The sequence below is a fragment of the Marmota marmota genome, unplaced genomic scaffold (assembly GCF_001458135.2).
Source record: "Marmota marmota marmota unplaced genomic scaffold, marMar, whole genome shotgun sequence".
Lineage (NCBI taxonomy): Eukaryota > Metazoa > Chordata > Mammalia > Rodentia > Sciuridae > Marmota > Marmota marmota.
Genome location: NW_026000016.1, coordinates 19,072,637 through 19,092,056, shown reverse-complemented (window position 1 = coordinate 19,092,056; position 19,420 = coordinate 19,072,637). Strand labels below are relative to the sequence as shown.

The 19,420-nt window shown below is 36.1% G+C and overlaps 1 protein-coding gene across 1 annotated transcript in view; it reads right to left on the bottom strand.

Moving 5' to 3' along the window:
- The window catches only part of Catspere (catsper channel auxiliary subunit epsilon), a 157,557-nt gene that overhangs the window by 28,064 nt on the left and 110,073 nt on the right, over positions 1-19,420 (bottom strand). The window contains exons 15-19 of the mRNA XM_015483306.1: positions 12,404-12,408; positions 11,639-11,689; positions 10,181-10,214; positions 10,032-10,111; positions 328-427 (exon numbers count right to left, since the gene is read on the bottom strand). Coding sequence (XP_015338792.1) covers positions 328-427; positions 10,032-10,111; positions 10,181-10,214; positions 11,639-11,689; positions 12,404-12,408 — 270 coding nt within the window. The remainder of the gene's footprint in view (positions 1-327; positions 428-10,031; positions 10,112-10,180; positions 10,215-11,638; positions 11,690-12,403; positions 12,409-19,420) is intronic.

The following is a 19,420-nucleotide window of genomic DNA, read 5'->3' as shown; positions in this document are numbered from 1 at the left end:
TGATTTAGCACAAATGTGACGAACATCCCACAGACGAAGTTTGATCCATTAAACATTAAACAGAGTTTGGAGAGAAAAGAAAATATTCATATATAATTGCATCACTCTTGTATAAACATTATTTTTTCCTCACTCCTTTATATGTGTTTTATATGACAATACATTTCATAAACAAAATTTTAGTTGTCGATGAATTTAATATAGAAGTGATTTTTTTGACCCACTGCATCCTGGTTCTATTTCTTTTGATCTTTTACATATGGATTTAAAATAGAAAGACATGTCTAATTACATGCTAAATCCTGTTTAAATTCAAAGATATCATACCTGCTTCATAGTTTTAGTAAAACTATAGTCATGCCTGCCATGGATTTCCCACAATATGAAATTTACTTGGATATCTTCAATAAAGCCATTATCATCAAATCTAAAAGAAAGATCAAAGACAAAAACAATAATTAGTGTGAAATAGAGGAGTTAAGAGTCCTGGCTTTCAAGTCCAATAGGCACAAGTTTGAATCCTGTCTTTATCACTTACTAGCTTTGTGATCCTGGGAGAGTTACTTAAACTCTTGAAGCCTCAGTTTATCTTATCTGTCAAATACTAGTGCCTGCTATATAGGTCTATTTTAACAGATGAATGAAATCACAGGTATTATTCAAGATAAAAAACCCTAATAATAAATTAATATAAAATTTGAGCCATAGCTCCCTTTGCTTTAGTAAGGACCATATGTTGACAAGGGTAGCTGAGACCTGCTGTCTAGGACGGGAGGTGAGGAATGGAGGGGAGAGCAAGGCAAATATCCCTGAGGTCACTTAATTAAAAAAAAATTGTCATTTGCCTATTACACATCAGAGAATGAAATCACAGAAATACTATGAGCACTGAGATTTGCCTATTTCCCAGGAGAAACCAGCTGGAAGATGTGACTGAGTCCCAAAGGCTCAGCAGCATGGGCAAGGGGTAAGGTGGGGCTAGTCTCTACCAGCAGTAGACACCAGCACAGCTCTACATGAGCAGGATACGCCTTCCCTAATTCTGGGTCTGGGTAAATAAGCCCAGCTGGGCTTAGAATATTTCCCTGAGACTCTGAGTTTTCAAAGAAATATGGTTTTCAAAGATTTTTTTCCCCTTTACTACCATGTAAATATAGGGGCTCAAGACCAAAGCTAAGGTGAAATTATTGATAAAGCCATACCTTTGCATACTAGAACTGGTGACTGTAAAAATAGTTATATGACTTCTTTCTCCATCAGTTATTGCTCATATTTCTGAAGGAAATTGTCCCCCTTACCCTTTGGGTGGAATTTTCACTTAGGATGTTGGTCTCAGTCACTACTTCTAGGCTACCGAATCTTGCAGTGTTGCCCCACTTTTTGATATAATGTCTCATTTGATAGTTCTGTGCAATTCACAGAAAATAATAGGTCCTTGACAGTGTTTCCTTTTTCCCTGTCCAAATCATCTTGGAGTTGTTGTGGCTGGCTTTCAGACCTGCTATAAATGGCTATCATTCAAGCCTGGTTATAAGAAGCAGTTATTGACCTATTCTCACAAATTGGGTGAAAAAAGTTTAAGTGTCAAAAAGTGGTATCTAAGAAGCTACTTTTTATTTCCATATTAATTAGTTTTGAGAAATCATAAAGAGATGAACTCAGAAGGTCAGTACTCAAACAGGCATGACTAGCTAGGAACTGGCCTATTGGTGCTTGACTTCTTGGTGTCAAGGGGGGGGGGGGTCACAGAGAATTCTGAAACTCTAAGCTCTGGACTCTTTGCAGAAAAAAACCTATGGACACACACACACACACACACATGCACACTTTTGTAGTTTCAGAGTTGGGTCAGGATTAGCAAAGCTTTAATTCTAGCAGCTTTTGAGGAGAAGGATTTTTGTTTCATCTTCTGAAAATCATGAGGTTCTTGACATTACGAACTGGTTGCAAAGCCACGTTTTACTTAAAAAAAAAAAAAAAAAAAGGACTGTGGCTATGGCTTATTGATAAAGCTCTCGCCTCGAACATGTTAAGCACTGGGTTTGATCCTTGGCACCACATAAAAATAAATGAATAAAATAAAGGTATTGTGTCTATTAAATAAATAAATAAATAAATACATATTGATTTGGACCATGTTAATTGCCAACTCTTAAAAGAGCAATGAGCTATAGTGTCATCTAGTGGCAATAATGATGCATTGCATGAGCCATAATTTCTGGGTTTATAATGATCTTTGATAATGTTTTATTTATTTCATTGAGGATACATGACAAAAGTACTTGCCAATGTAAGCATTGTTTCTGTTCATTAATGTTCATTAGTGTAAAATAGAATACTAATATAACTTGAAAAATTCAGAAATGCATAGTTTGGGATAATTTCTGACAATTGATAATTTTTCCACTACGGTAGTTCCTCTTTTGGTATTGAAGACACCTCGCTGTTGATTTACATTCATTACATACAAACTTTGTGGATATCCCATTATATTCACTATGTCTTTTATTTTCTGTATTTGGATGCTTTAACATCTTGGACTTTGCTGACACTGGAGGGATTACCTAGCAATAAAAAAAAACAACCTTCCAGGAACTCTCATATTCGAGCCAAGCAATCTACACCGCATACCCCCAATCACCTCTATCCTTCAAGCTGGACGTATGATCCAACTGGAATGATTTATGTTCCCAGTGGGATCACATTCCCAGGACTTGTTTCGCATCTTATTAGCATTTAATGGTAAATTTATTATCCTTTTATCTGTAAAATTCTGCCCAACCTTGTTCCTGAGCCATTCTCTCTTAGCCTGTGGACTAATAATTTCCCAGTGGTCACAGTTCCACTGATTCTCAAAGCTAATTAATTAATTAGCACCTGAATTTATGTCTGATGAATACCTGGTTGAATACTCTGTTTGCATCTATGTTTTGCTATAATTCAATATATCTGGACACTAAGCTTTATTAATCTGACAGTAGTTGGCCTCTAATATTTGGTTGATTATCCTAGGAGAATTGGAAGCAAGAAGCTCTATCAATTATTTTGAGTAGCAGAGACACGAATAAGTTGTCTTTAGAAAAATGTGCTACTGCAACTCCAAAATAGTGCTGCTCCAATCATCTATTCTCAACCTCAACTTCTTCCATCATCCACATGTCCTTGACCTCTTGGAGACTGCGAGTTTCCCAATCCTCTGTGCCTCCAGTGGTAGTTCCGTCCAACACTTTTGTCACCCCCTCCTTACGCAGTCAGGATCTCAGATTATCTGACCCCCTCTCTGACCAGCTTCCTAAATTCACTCATGTCTTCTTCCTCTTGTACTCAACATCTAAACCAAACCTTGGGTGTTATAATATGACTTCTTTAGAAAGTCAGCATCCATGGGGATTGGACCCATTTACCTCAGCTGTGCCTTTGATGCTCTCCTGTAATCTTTTGACTGGTCCTTCCTCAGCCCTTCTCATAGTAACCTTAGTAACCTTTGACATCTTCCTCAAGGCCCCTCCTCAATGCCTCCCTTTTCTCAGTTTGTAGAGGACTCTCCTTTCTACGTTATGTGAGGAAGCTGAGGCTATAGGACATGATCTTTCTCAACTCCTGCATTCTTATCTCCAAAACAGTCAGTTTTTACATTCACTTTTACTCTTTCCCCCCGCCCCCCAAGTCTTAAAGGATGAGTTCTTCCCCTTTTAACCTTGATTTTTGGCTTTTGATCCTATTTCCTCAGTTTTTTCATGGGCCTTGTTCCTATAGCATATTTTAATTATGAAAATATTTCAAATATGCAGAAAAACAGAAAATAATGTAAAAATCATTATATCTCATTTCTACCCATGTTTTCTGCTTTACTTACATGCAGGGACCCATAAATCTTATGTAGTATTACTTTTTGGATTTGAAAACATACACAAATGATATTACATTATGTCTAATCTTCTCCATTCAATATTAGGCTTTGGGGTACAGCCTTTGAAATTTCTAGTCTCTTATTTTCTGTTTTTCTCAGCAGCAGCTCCCTCTTTACCTTTTAACTTGAACTACGGCATCTGATTTTCCTCTCTCACAAGCTTCCTAGTTCATAATTCTAACTAATTATATAATTTATCCATCTACTCTTTCATTAATGGGCTTTTAGGTTGTTTCCAAATTTTCCCTAATATGAAAAAATTTTCATCTATTTACAGTGAAAATATGAAAAGTCTTATATATGTAATGTCTTTCACTTTTGCCAAAATGCTTTTCAAAGTGGCTGTAGTAGCTATCTAAGAGTTTTATACACTTACACAAATGTTTTAAAGCAGCTATACAGAGGAATTTCTATTGTTCTACATTCCTGGCAAAACACAGTAGAGTAAGATTTTAGTTTTTTTTTTTCCATTCTGATGGATGTGAAATAGTATGTTATTTAAAAATTTCATTTTGTTTATCACTAAAAACATCTTCTTGAAAGAGTTAAGTTTGCAGGCCTTAGAAAACCAGGCTTGCAAGGTTGACCCTTAGGTGGCATCTAGGAACTTGGATTTTGGGAGGGTTCTCTCCATTCCTCTGTGGTTTATTATGTTATTTACACTTTAACAATTTATCTTTTTTACTTTGTTTATGGTATATTTAACTATAGATAAATTTTGCATTGTGTCAAAGTATAACATAAAATTTATCATTTTAAACGTTTGTAAGTGTATGGTTCAGTGACATTGAGTACATTCACATTGTTGTGTTACTATCATCACCATCCATCTCCAGAACTTTTCATTTTGCAAAATGAAATAACTAAATTACTCCCTATTCCACTTATCTAAATAACTAAATAATTCCCATTAATCAACTCCCTAGTCCACTTATCTCTCAACCCTGGCAACCATCATTATATTTTCTGTCTCTGTGAATTGACTTCTCTAAATACCTCCTATGAGTGGAATTGTACAGTATCTGTTCTTTTGTGACTGGCTCACTTCACTTAGCACAATGTCTTCGGGATTTTCTGGTGTTACTACACAGAGTCAGAATGGCAATTATCAAGAATACAAGTTACAATAAATTGTTACAAGCTGTCTGTGGGCTGTGTGTGGACTATTTTGTGCATAGTAGCCTCTTGAGGGGATAAGTCTGGGACTGGGAACTCCCTGAGGCACTCCACAGGAATTGACTGCCTGATGCAGGTGAACTTCCCCCTCAAGGTCTGCCTAAGATCCCACACAGCACCTGAGATGGGTGTGACTTGCTGAGATGTCAATCTGCTGACTGCAAGACATCAGGAAGCAAGACTCCGCGCCCTTGAAACTTTATCCCTGCCTTTGATGTACCCCATTAAATAAATCACTAGAGCTATTTTCTCTTTGTCTAGTTAAGAACCCATGTGGACTAGTGTTTGTGTTCTATTATTTGTTAGTTATTAGAGATATTAAGATTTAGGGTGGTTTCAATTCTTCTGGGCAGACTCCCCACCCCAATGAGACGCTAATAATCTTCCATACCAAAAATAAATGTTGGCAGGATGTGGGGAAAAAGTTACACTCAGACATTGCTGGTGGGACTGCAAATTGGTACAACCACTCTGGAAAGCAGAATGCAGTTTCCTCAGAAAACTTGGAAAGGAACCAACATTTGACCCAGTTATCCCACTCCTCAATATATAACCAGAGAACTTAAAATCAGCAAAATATTGATGTAAGGCTGCCATGTCAATATTTATAGCAGCTCAATTCACAATAGCCAAGCTATGGAACCAAACTAGGTGCCCTTCAACAGATGAATGGATAAAGAAAATGTGGTATATAGAATATTATTTCACCATAAAGATAAATGAAATTATGGCAGTTGCTGATAAATGGATGGAACTGGAGACTATCATGCTAAGTGAAATAAGCCAATCCATTCAAATCAAAGGCTGAATGTTCTCTCTGATATGGGGATGCTAACACACAATGAGTTGTGGGGGAGGGAAGAGTAGAAGTTCACTGGATTAGACATGGGAAATGAAGGGAAGGGAGAGGGGAAGGGAGAGGGGATGGGAGTAGAAAGACAGTAGAATGAATCAAACATAACTTTCCTATATTTATATATGAATATACAACCTGTTTAACTCCACATTATATAAAACCACAGGAATGGGAAGTTATATTCCCTGTATGTATAGTATGTCAAAATATTCTTTATTGTTATGTATATCTAAAAAGAACAACAAAAAAGATTTTGTTTCAGTATATGTCAGAATTTTCTTCCCTTTTAATGCCAAATAATATCCTATTGTGTGTACGTAGATCCTCCTCGACTTTTGATGTTATGTCCCAATAAACCTATGATAAGTTGAAAATATCATAAATGCATTTAAAATGCCTAATCTACTGAACATAATAGCTTAGCCTAGCCTAACTTGAATGTGCTTTGAACACTTACATTAGCTTACAGTTGGGCAAAATCACCAAAATAAATCCCATTTTATAATAAAGCATTGAATATCTCATGCAATTTATTAATCACTGTACTGAAAGTGAAAATGGAATGGCTTTCTTTACTGTAGGAAAAGACTGAAATTCAAAATTGGAGGTACAGTCACTGAATGCATATTACTTTTGTACCATTGTAAAGTTAAAAATTTTAAGTCAAATTCTCATAGGTCAGAGGCTATCTGTGTATCATATTTTGCTTATCCATTCATCTATTGATGGACACTTGGGATTGCTTCCATAAAACTAACTAGAGTCAATAATGCTGCTATTTTGATGTACAAATATCTATTTGAGATCTTGTCTTTCATTACTTGGGTTAGATACCCCAAAGTGGATTTGTTGGATCATATGGTAATTCTATGTTTAACTTGATAGTTAACTTAATAATTCTTTTTTTTCATCAGCACTTAAAAGTGCCATTCTTTTGTCACATGGCCCTATTTTAGACAAAAAGTTGGTTATCCTTCTTATCAGTGTTTTCTTGAATATAATGATTTTTTTCTTTTTTTCCTTTCCAGCAGAATCTAATGATTTTATCTTTACCTTTCATCATTTTGTCTGATGTATCTTTGTGTGGTCTTCATATTACCCGGTGTGGGGTCTACTGAGTTTCTGGGACCTGTGGGCTAATGCTTTCCACTAGATTTGGGCAAATTTCAGCCAATATTTCTTAAAAATTTATTCTTTCTTATTTTCCTCCTTCTAAAAATATTTAAGGCCAACTGTTTGATATTGTCCATAGTCTGTGGAGGCACTTAATTAAACTTTTGTCCCCTGTGGTTCATTTTGAATAATTTCCATTGAGCTCCCTTTAGTTTCGTCAATATTTTTACCTGCTTTGCTCAATTTGCTATAAAACTTTTATTTTTAAATTTCAAATTCTGTATTTTTAAATCCTAACATTCTAATTTGTTTCTTTTATTTATTTATTTTTTTAGTTAGCAATTTTTTGTCGACATTCCCCATCTGTTAGGCCATACTCTGTACTTTTCCTCTGAATTCTTTAACATATTTATAATTGCTGTTTTAAAGTCCTCTTCTACTAAATATCAGTCAGTGTCTGGGTCATCTCTGGTCTGCTGCTATTGACTTTTCTAGTGATTATGGGTCATTTTTTTTGCTTCTTTGGATGATTGGTAATTTTTTATTTTGAGTAGAACATTAAAAATTATTCATGAGATGCTGGATTTTATTATTTTCTTTAAAGAGTTGTATTTCTGTTTTGGGAGCAATATAAATTAACTGGTGGATTTCTTTGATCCTAATGAAATTTACTTTAAAGCCTTGTTAGGACTTTAAAATTTTTGTTTTGTTTTGTTTTACTCTTAGCATTTTGTCCTTGGCTTAATTATCAGGTGTGGCTCTTCTGTTGTCAATGGAAAGCCCAAGGTGTTTCCCACTCCAAGGTGTTAGGATTTGAAACTTTAGTAGTTCTTTCCCAGCATCAGACAGTTGTTATCATCTCTACCTCCAAACAGTTATTTTGTGCTTGGTTCCTAAGAGCCATTCCCCATACATGCACAGTTCAAAAGTCTTGTTTCTCCCTTGAAATGATTCTCCTTTCTAAGATTTTTCATCTAAATTTATAGCTACTCTGCCAGTCCTAAACTTCAGTTTCTATCTCTTGAGTCCACTAGGACTGTCACTTTCTGTTAAAGCCATATTCTCTCAATCCTGCCAAAAAGTGGGAAGTAATCTCAGGAAAATCTTCTTTCAAGGCTAATATCCCTACCAGTTTTTGCCCTCCATCATAATTACATCACAGCATGTAATTATCACTGGGCAGAGGTTATGTTAAATAAAATCACTCTGCCGTTTCTAGAACTTGAATTCTATAAGATATTTGACTATTTTAGGCCCTTTGTTTTTTTCATAAAAAATTTAGGGTCTGATTGTCAAATTCTGTAAAATATCCTGATAGAAATTTGCTGGAATTGCTCACCAGCCTCTTATGCTGACACGTTATGTTCCAACAGCATCATACTTGTTGAACAATAAATTTTCTTCCCTAAAATACCACTTTTGCTTGAAAGGCTTACCTAGTGGAATTTATATTACCTTCCCATTTCTCCTCTTCCCTCTCTTGGCTCAGCTAACTTTAAGACGCAGTGATTCAGCTGAAATGCAAATTTTCTAGAACATTTTCCAGAACCCATCTCCCTTAATAGCAGGGTTAGATTCTTTTCTTTTGAGTTTCAATACCAACACCCATGCCACATCCCTTTCTATCATTCTGCTTAGCATACCAACTCATATGTTTGTCTAATTATCAGACTCTTGAATTCTGAGGTTAGAAATCCTGTACGCCTTTCAAGGGTGCTTGGCACAGTACTTGGTAAAAAATAGGTGTGTAATTGTGATGAACTGACCCAAAGAGTGTACTGTAGTGGGTGGGAGAGAACATCCAGATTTAAAACTTTTACTCCTGAGGGATTAAGCATTATGTAAGCAAGAACACAAGAACAAAATCCAGGCCTCAGTAGGAAAAAGAGTGACTTAGGTGCCCAGGAAAAGCAGTGGTATGATTATATGTTTAGGAGAACCAAACAAAGGAAGATGATAGTTTAGCCTGAGAGTACAGAGAATTTTGACCGGATTATAGGACTATGATGTGAGAGAGAAAGAGCACAGGGTAGAAACTTAGAAGAGCTATGGGTGGCAATTTGGGGGCAGGAAGATGGAAATGGGGGTGCAACATGCTAGCAGAGGCCTTCTGGATCCTAACTGGGGAGATCTCTGATAACAAAACTAAATTGGAGCACCGGATTCATTACTTCTACACCTATTCACCTTGAGAGATTCACATTGTCTTTGGCCTAAGTGGTCCTCCAAATCTGAAAGCTGTCACTAGACTTTTGATGTTTTAGACCCAGGGACTTCACTTCTGATAGCTTATCCTAATGGCATAACTGGACTAGTGTCCAAATATCCATGTACATAAACAAATATTCAACATAATTTTGTTTATAATAACAGAACATTTAGAAACGTGGTCATTTACTTCTTACATTTTTCTGTATTTTAAATTTTGTAATAGTCTGTTTAACTTTTATAGTCATAAGTCAAGAATAAAAGAACCAAATCAAGGGCAGTGGCTACAGGTAGAGTATGTGCTTAGCATACACCATGCCTTGAGTTCAGTTCACACACACACACACACACGAGTAAAGTTAGCAATAATATTTTTGAGATCTCCTCAATATGAGTACTCAAAATTCTTTCCTTACAAAGTTCCACTTATTATAAGCTTATGAGAAGAGAAGTCATGTCACCTTCACAAGGCCGTATCCAGGCAGGGGTTGCCTGGGGAGACATTTGGAGAGGATAAAGGGAGGGTTGTCTGCATGCCTGAGAAGGCTCTCAGTTCTTACCCTCTTATGTCACAGTGGCTAAACTGTAACCTCTCTCAACATGCAGAAGCCATTTGTCCAACTTCATATAATTAATACTGAAAACCAAGTCTTGCATGAACTGAGTACTCAAAAAAGTTCATTATTACATGCAAGAGTAATTTGTCTTGTTTTCAAACTTCTATTTTGAAATTATAAAATATGTTAAAAATTCTAATGATAAACTTACAATTGAATGAAAGGTTGAAACTCCTCTCTGGAATCAAGTCTCAATGGGCAACCATATTGTGACCAGTTATAGCTTATTTTCTAGAAAAGGAAGAGTACTTTAGTTATTGTATATATTTGACTCATTGACAAAAATTACAATTTTCTTACCAAGTTTTTAGGTGGTTTATCTCTCAGATATGACCTGCAAAAAAAAATGACATTCTTCACTATTTATTTCTCTCTCTTTTTTTAAAACATAAAAAAGTAAGACCAACACTTTGTTTAGGTAAAGAGATGTCATGAAAGTCAAATAGGTAAACATAAGCATAAACTGTTGGGTGCTTATTATGTTTCAGGTACTTTCTACACATATTAACATATTCTTGTAACAACAAAAGGTATGAATTATTGTTTTTCATTTGTATGTATGGCATCATTCTCAGAATTGTACAAAACTTGTTCAAGGCTACAAATCTTGCCTTACTACTAAGAAGTTGCATGATTATCAAGTCCATGTTCTTTGCTCTATTCCACTGCAGTTCTCCTCCCCTTTCATGAACTCAAGGGTTTATTCCTTCAAAACCACATTCTCTCACATATTTTCTGTCTTTGTCAGTCTCTAACTTGAATCACTTGTCACTTCTCACTTGCTCTATGTATCTCCAGGAGAGAGACTCAAGAAATTCCTTCCATGGTGGATATAACCTATTTCATATTCTTACTTGTCAGGTCCAGCCAGCTGCCACATAGACATTGTAAGGTGGTGCCCTCACCAACTACTACACATTTTCTCCTCATCCCTTCTACTTCACCCACTGCCTATACCAAGCATTGCAACCTAGAGCATATAAACTCCCCCACCTCTCCATCCTGTCTTGAAGTTAAATCACTTCAGGCATGCTTTGCCATTGAGGAGCCACATCCTTGGTCTTTTTTTATTTTTTATTTTGAGACAGGTTCTTACCAAGTTGACCATGCTGTCCTGGAACTTGTGATCTGCCTGTCTCAGGCTCCCAAGTCACTGGGATTATAGGCATGCGCCACCACACCCAACCCCAAATTTCACAACTTCTAAAAGATTCCTATAAGTATGTTAGAGGCTGTGGACTTCTATACTTTTGATAGACCTGTATATATTAAAAGATTATTTTTACAAAGATCTTTATTTTACAAAAGTAAAATATTTTGTTTAGTTATGTCTTCAATAAATAACATTATTAAAATATGTAAAATTAAATACAAAACATAGTATAAATTTCAGTCACTAGACTATTTGGTGTCAGGACTTTCCTGGTAAATCCTTTACTAGAATTAGAGAAAAATGATGTTAGAAAAAAATACTCTTCTGTATCTTCCTTAAACTAGAGGGAATGATTTTGAAACTAGAGACTAAATATGAGGCTTGCTTTGTTTATCGAAATAAATTGAAGGAGGAGATTATGACTAAGTCTTTCTCTTGTATATTTCAGAGGTTAGTTATATTGTCTACATGTTTGGCTTAATACTGAAACTGACTATAAAGTATAAAGCCAAACACATAGATATTAACAGGGATTCAATGAATAAGTACTGATTATAAATTACTATTAGAACATTAATAAAAAACTCAATGCTAATGTTCCTTACTTGTCAATCACATAAGAAAAATCATGGTGAATACATTCTTTGTTCAGAAATCTAAAAAAGAAAAGAAAACAACAAAGTTGTAATATCATTCCTTATATATTTGCACAAGCATTTAATCATTTAACTCAGTGATTCTCAAACTGAAGAGTGTCATAAAATCACCATTTACTGAATTAGAATTTCTGGGGTTAGTGTGTGGCCCTAGTATTTCTACTAAAAAACAAATATCCAGCCTCACATTGTTTCTGAAGACACTAGAATATGAAATCTACTGACCTACTATTTATATTTGATACATATTTATTAAAAATTTATAGAATGTGGGGGAGTGTTGGAGAGAGGTTGATTAAAGGATAGAAACTTTTAGTTAGGGGAAATAAGTTCAAGAGAGCTATTGTACAACATGGTGGGTATATTTAATAATTTATTATATTCTTGAAAAATGCTAAGAGAATGGATATAAAGTGTTTTCATCATAAAATGAAAACTATTTGAGGTAATGCCTATGTTAATTAAATTTAGCTATTCCACAAACGTACTTCGAAACATCATGTTGCATACACTAAATATATACAATTTTATCTATTTAAAAATGAGGAAAAAAAACCCAAACAGAAAACAACAAGTCTTAGAGGATGTGGAGAAATTAGAACCCTCATACATTGCTGGCAGCAATGTAAAAAGGTACAGTCATTGTGAAAAGAGTTTGGTGGTTCCTCAATAAGTTAAACATACCACCCAACAATTCCACTTCTAGGTACATACCCAATCTAATTGAAAACAGATGTTCAAACAAAAACTTGTTCACAAATATTAATAGTAGTACTGTTAGAGTCTGTAAACAAGTCAAAATAACACCTGGCATTTTGCCAGGGGAATGTTAGAGTTCTTAAACAAGTCTGGATGGTGCCTGGCAAAATGCCAGAGGGAGTGGTTTGAGAAGTAACAAAAGAGAGCCATTAAGTGTAGAGATTCCTTATTGGTTGACTGATGTATCTAGTTTATGCTAATTAGATAAGCTGTGTGGAATGTATAAATACTGCTCCTGTCCTGCAATAAACGGCTCCCACTCCTGCTGTATCAACGTACACAAGTTATTCGTCACCCCCCGGTTATTTTGCCGCAGCCGGACTGCGGCAGATGGTGGCCCGTTACGGGGAGCCCTGGGACACTCGGGGGTAAGTGACGAAAAAAAGCTGCCCGTCCACAGATAGGACGGGAGCAAATCTGCTCGTCCCTAGGCAGATAGGCCGAGAGGAAAAATGGCCATTTTGAGAAAATGGAGAAGATTGATACAGTATGTTTGTGTCTTGTTTTGTCTCAGTGTATTGTATTGTCTTTGTGATGAAAATATGGAAGGGGTGAGAAGTAAATTTCTAAGAGAAGAAGGCACCCCAGTGGAACCAAGAATAGTTAGGGCATGTGTTGATAAGAGCCCAGGAACTCTAGTCAGAAAGAAAAAGAAAGTTCAGAAGAAGAAGGATTATCAGGAAAAAAGTTGCAGCAAAAGGCTATTACTAAATACTTTTCGTTACCGGAGGGTGCGTGAAGCGGAGAGGCGGCTGCCGAGTGTGCAAGCCGGTCACAGCGCAGCAAGGATTTTCCAAGAGGCGGCGGCGACTGGCCCTTCCCTGCCTCCTGGCCGGGGAGCCAGCTCTTCTACTACCGAGAGCCCAAACCCAAATCTAGACCTGACCTGGAGGCACAGTCTCGCAGGCTCTTGCTCCCTGTGCCCAGTAGCAGTTTGAGTCCGGGACACTCCCCAGGGCCATCTGGGGCTGCCCAGGCACTACAGCCAGCAGAAGACGCTACTGGTGTCCCTGATGTTTGGTCATTTTCAATGCCAATAACTAAGCTACAATGGTTCTCCCACACCTGGAAGCTGATGAGTAATGAGCACTATTAATGCTTATTTCAAATGCAAAAAAACCTTGAGATAATGTACTAAATTGTTCAGAAGGTTGTTTTCTTAGTAGAATGCTACAGGATTTTCTTTAGCCATCCGGAGTTCCTGCCTTCGTCCCAGTGCCGGTAAAGACCAAGGTGGAAGAATTTCCAGTGTTGCTGAAAACCGGACGAGACTTCGGCTGAGAAACAGACGAGACTTCGGATCAAGCTAGCTGCCTGCAGAACTTACCTGGACTGTGATTTAAGCTAGCTGCCTGCAGAACTTACCTGGACTGTGATTTACCTGGACTGTGAGTTAATCTATTGAGACACTGCTTTACCTGGACTGAGACAACAAACTGTAATCTACAACAAATTGTAACTCGGTATCTTTGCTAACAGTGTCATTGCTGGTATAATTTTTCCAAGGGCTTCTTGCATGGAGCCATCAATTGGCTTGGTATTGTGGCATTTTGTATCCTCCCTTTCTGCTTGTAGCAGATTATTTATGGTGTTTTTGTAAAAACCACTATGCTCGTTATTTAAATTAAACAAAAGGGGGAAATGTTAGAGTCTGTAAACAAGTCAAAATAACACCTGGCATTTTGCCAGGGGAATGTTAGAGTTCTTAAACAAGTCTGGATGGTGCCTGGCAAAATGCCAGAGGGAGTGGTTTGAGAAGTAACAAAAGAGAGCCATTAAGTGTAGAGATTCCTTATTGGTTGACTGATGTATCTAGTTTATGCTAATTAGATAAGCTGTGTGGAATGTATAAATACTGCTCCTGTCCTGCAATAAACGGCTTCCACTCCTGCTGTATGAAGTACACAAGTTATTCGTCACCCCCGGTTATTTTGCCCAGCCAGCCGGGCTGCGGCATAGTACTATTTACAAAAGCCAAAAGGTGGAAACATTCTGAATGTCTATGAACTGACGAATGGAAAAACAATATAAGGTATACCAATACATTGGAGTGTTAGTCAACCATGAAAGCAACTGAACCTCAAAAAATGCTAAGGAAAAGAAGCCAGGCACAAAAGGTCATATTTTATATAACATATAATATACTGCCTTTATATGAAGCATACAGATTAGGCAAATTCATACAGATTGATGGTCACCAGGGGATGGGGGAGGAGAATAAAAGTCACTGTTTACTAGGTACTGAGTTTCCTTTTGGGATGATGAAAATATTTTGGAACTAGAGTGGTGTAAACCATACAACATCATGATGATACTTAATTCCACTGAATTGTACACTTTTAAAATAGTTAAAATGATCAATGTCACATGCTGTTATGTGAATTTTATCACAATAAACAGTTACTATGCTAAAACACACATACACAGAATAATAAAAATAAATTCCTAGAAAATCTATCAAAATGATAAATTCTTTGAACTGTTTTATTTCACATATTTTTTTCTTTTAAACAGAGATTTCTAGTTGCTACCAGAGACCCCATTGTGTAGATTAGAACTTATTTCAAGGATGCACAAAATTTCTGTTTAGGGTTCATGTGAACAGAGGGCTATAATGATTATATATCTGATCACTTTAGCTGGCTGTTTCCAATGTAACTTTGAAGGAACACTAGTCACCACCATTTTTAGACAGACACTGGAGATCTTTAACACCACTCACTCTGAACCCAAATTGGAAATACTTTCTCCTTCATTGACAGATCTTCTGAAGTACCTTGGACCCTAGAAAGCCCTGGTCTCCCTTGGTAATTATGAAGGTGTAGGCTGCCTACAACCTAAGATACTCAAGCTACTTTTAGGTTTTGGAGTAGTGGATCATTGACTAAAAGATCCAGAGTAAAGTCCTGAAACCCAGAAGACTTCTCCCCCGCCTCCTTTTTGCAGTCTTCTCCAGACTTGTCATCAACATCTGTTTTTTTAAAATATATTTTTGTTAAAGAACTATATCAAATAGCAGGCTTCATTGTGATATATTTGTACCTGCATATAGCAACTCTTCTTTCCCTTTCCTCTTTCCTTCCTCTAAACCCCATCCTCTCTACTGCTCTCTATTTTATTTTCACAAGATGCCCTTTCTCTCCCTTCTTTTTAGCTTCCACATATTAGAAAAAAATACGTGATCCTTGACTTTCTGAATCTGATTTATTTTACTTGAGATGGTATTCTCTAGTTTCACCCATTTTCCTATAAATGACATAATTTTGTTCTTCTTTATGGCTGTGTGTGTGTGTGTGTGTGTGTGTGTGTGTTATCACCCACATTTTAAAAATCCATTCGTCTGTTAACAGACACCTAAGGCTGTATCCATGACTTAGCCATCATGAATTGTGATGAACAAGGGTATCCATGTATTGCTGACTTTAATTCTTTTGAGTAAATACCAAGGAGTGAGATACCTGGGTCATATGGTAGTTCCATTCCTAGTCTTTTGAGGAAACTTCATTCTGATTTCCATAGTGGTACTAATTCACAGTCCCACCTCTTTGTGTAAGTGTTCCTTTTTCCTCACATCTTTGCCAATGTTTATTATTTGTGTTCTTGATAATTGCCATTCTGATTGGAGTGAGATGAAATCACAGTGTAGTTTAGATTTGAGTTTCCCTAATTGCTAAAGATGTTGAAAATATTTTCATATATTTGTTGGTCATTTGTCTATTATTTTTGAGAAATATCAGTTGATTCATTTGTCCATTAGTTAATTGGTTTATTTGGGTTTTAGATGTTAAGCTTTTTGAGTTGTTTATATATTCTCTGTCAGCAGAATAGTTGGCAAAGATTTTTTCCCATTTGGTAGGCTCTCTCTTCAGACTCTTATTTCCTTTGTTGTGCAGAAGCTTTTTAAATTGATACAATCCTATTTATTAATTCTTGGTTTTATTTTCTGAGCTTTAGGAGGTTTACTAAGAAAGGTGTTGCCTGTGCCTATATGTTGGAATGTTGACCCTATGTTTTCTTCTAGCAGTTGCAGTTTCTGGTCTTATTCCTAGGTCTTTGATTCACTTTGAATTAACTTTTGTGTGAGGTGAGAGGATAGAGATCTAGTTTCTTTCTTCTACATATGGATATCCAATTTCCCCAGAACCATTTGTTAAAAAAGACTTTCTTTTCTCCAGTGTATGTTTTTGGTAACTTTATCAAAGATCAGATAACTGTACATATGTGGGTTTGTCTCTGGGTCTTCTATTCCATTGGTCTACATAAAATTGGTAGAGTTTAGTGATTTTTATGTCTGGATGACCTATCTACTGATGAAAGAGGTGTGTTGAAATCATTCAGTATTTTTGTATTGGGGTCTATCTGAGTCTTTATGTTGAGTAGTGTTTATTTTATGTAATGAGGTGCACTGAAATTCGGGGCATAAATATTTACCATTATTATATCTTCTTCTTGGATTGTACCTTTGTCTCCTCTGATTAACTTGAGTCTTTAAGTTTGCTTTCTTGGATATTAGACTTGCCACTTACTCCTGCTTGCTTTGGGGTTCTAAATATCATTTTCTATTCTTTCACTTTCAGCCTGTGACTGTCTTTGTTTCTAAGATGAATCTCTTGCAAATAATATGTAGTCTTATTTTCTTAACCTACTCTGTCAGTCGATGCCTTAATTAGAGAGGTAAGATAATTTATATTCAGTGTTATAGAGAGATGTTTATTAATTACTGCCATTTTGATTTATTTCTAATGTTTAATTCAGTCCTGTTTCTCATTTGTAATCTCAGGAATTTGTTTTTAATTTCCTTGCTGTGTAATATTTTCAAGTGGTTTTTTATTTTATTTTGAAGTGCTTGCTTAGTAGTCATGAACTCTTTTAGTTTATGCTTATCTTGGAAGGTTTTTATTTCAATTCTGAAGGACAGCTTTGCTGGATATAGCAATCTTGGTCAGTAGTTATATTCTTTCAGGCTTTGGATTGATGTGTAACAAGCCCTTCTGGATTTTTAGAGTTTGTGCTGATAAATCAGATTCTGATTGTAGAGTTGCCACTTACTCCTGCTTGCTTTAGGGTTCTAAATGTGACCTGATGTTTTTCTCTTGATGAGTTTAAAAATTCTATCCTTGTTCTCTGTATGTTAGGCATTTTAATTATAATGTGTCCTAGAGAGGTTCTTTTTTGATCTTGTCTACTTGAGCTTCTGAATGTTTCTTGTGTCTATGTGTTCACTTCATTCTCAAAGTTTGGAAATTTTTCTGTTATTATCATTTCCCTGGAAAGGTTATCCAGGCCATAAGCCTGTATCAGATTCCTTTTTGATTCCAGTAGTTCTTAAATTTGTTCTCAGAATGTTGACCCAGAGTTCTTATATGTTCTAATAAAAGATTATTATTTTCTTTATTGCCGACTGAATGTTGAAGTTCATATATCTTGTCTTTAAAAAAAAAAATATATATATATATATATTAGTTGTAGTTGGACACAATATCTTTATGTTATTTATTTTTATGTGGTGCTGAGGATCGAACCCAGAGCCTTGAACATGCTAGACGAGTGCTCTACTGCTGAGCCACAATCCCAGCCCCTATACCTTGTCTTTAATACCTGAAATTCTGTCTTTGACATGATCTAATCTATTGTGGGACTTTAAACTTTTTGTTTTCTTGATTTATTGAGTCTTTCATTTCTAGGATTTCTGTTTGGTTCTTTTTCAGAATTTCTATCTTTTTATTGAATTTCTCTTCCACTTTATGTATTTTCTTTTTTAGTTTATTTCTTAAATCTTCTTTTATTCAATGATAATTTTAACTATCAACTTTTTGAATTCTTTGGCATTTTATCCACATTAACATCTGTGCATTCAGTTATTGAGGGGGGGAACATTATAAATTTTTGGAGGCATGTTTTCTGAGGTCCTATATTTGCACATCTGTTGAGATGTGTTCCTCTTCTTTTGTATGGGGGGGTCCCTTCGTGAACAGTTATCTCTTTATCTTAAGTCCCAGGATTAGTGTACATTTTCACTTCAACACATCTGATCAGCATAAAGTGCTATTTTCAACCACCAATTCCACTTTTTAATTTAAGAGTAAATCATATATCAACATATGATATAAAAATTGTTACTAATGATATCTACAACTCCATTGACCAGGGAGAAAAGTGGGAGAGAAATAATTTAGAACAGATTGAGAGGATTAAGCATTAATGATAGTATACAAAACTGAATTGGAGGAAGGTCTAAAGAAAAAGGAAAAGAAGGAAAAAAAGCTGGTATGAGAGGGAATCCAGTTAATTGACAAAATACATAAAATTAGAACTTTGATAATACATAAGATGTGGAAGTCACTGTGGAATCAGTTACTATCAAGCAGTTAATGCAATCTCTGTCATACATAGTGATGTAGGACAGGTGAGGCTGAACACCAAGGAATCAGCAGGAAGCAGGTTTATTGACTGCAGCTGGTCCAGAGGGGGGAGTTTTCGCCTAAATCAATTCATCCCTCTACACCAGAAATTTTTAGAACTTCATACCTAGTGTGTGTGTGTGTGTGTGTGTGTGTGTGTGTGGTGTGGTGGGGTTCAGAGGCTCGCAATTTGCAGAAGTCTACATTATAAGATCCTTGCTTAGCATCTGGATGGCCATCTTAAGGAAAAAGTTTCGCTTTCCCACCCAAGGGTGTTTCTGAGAAAGGCTCACCACTCCCTCATACCAATCCAACCCTTAACTACCACATTAGGACCCACCTGACTCTGATTCCTGAGCCTCCCCATAAAAGTCCCAGAACTCAAGCCTGTTTTGCCTCTCTCTCCTATAGAGAGACGTTCTTTATTTGTCAGTTCTGACAAATAAACTCTCATGTATATCTCTGCCTGGTCTCTATCTTTCATTTCTAGCTTACCCGGCTCTCTTCCTGGCTTTCCCTCCCTTCATAAATAAAAGTAGGTGTTTTGTTTTTTTTTTTTTTTTTTTTTTTT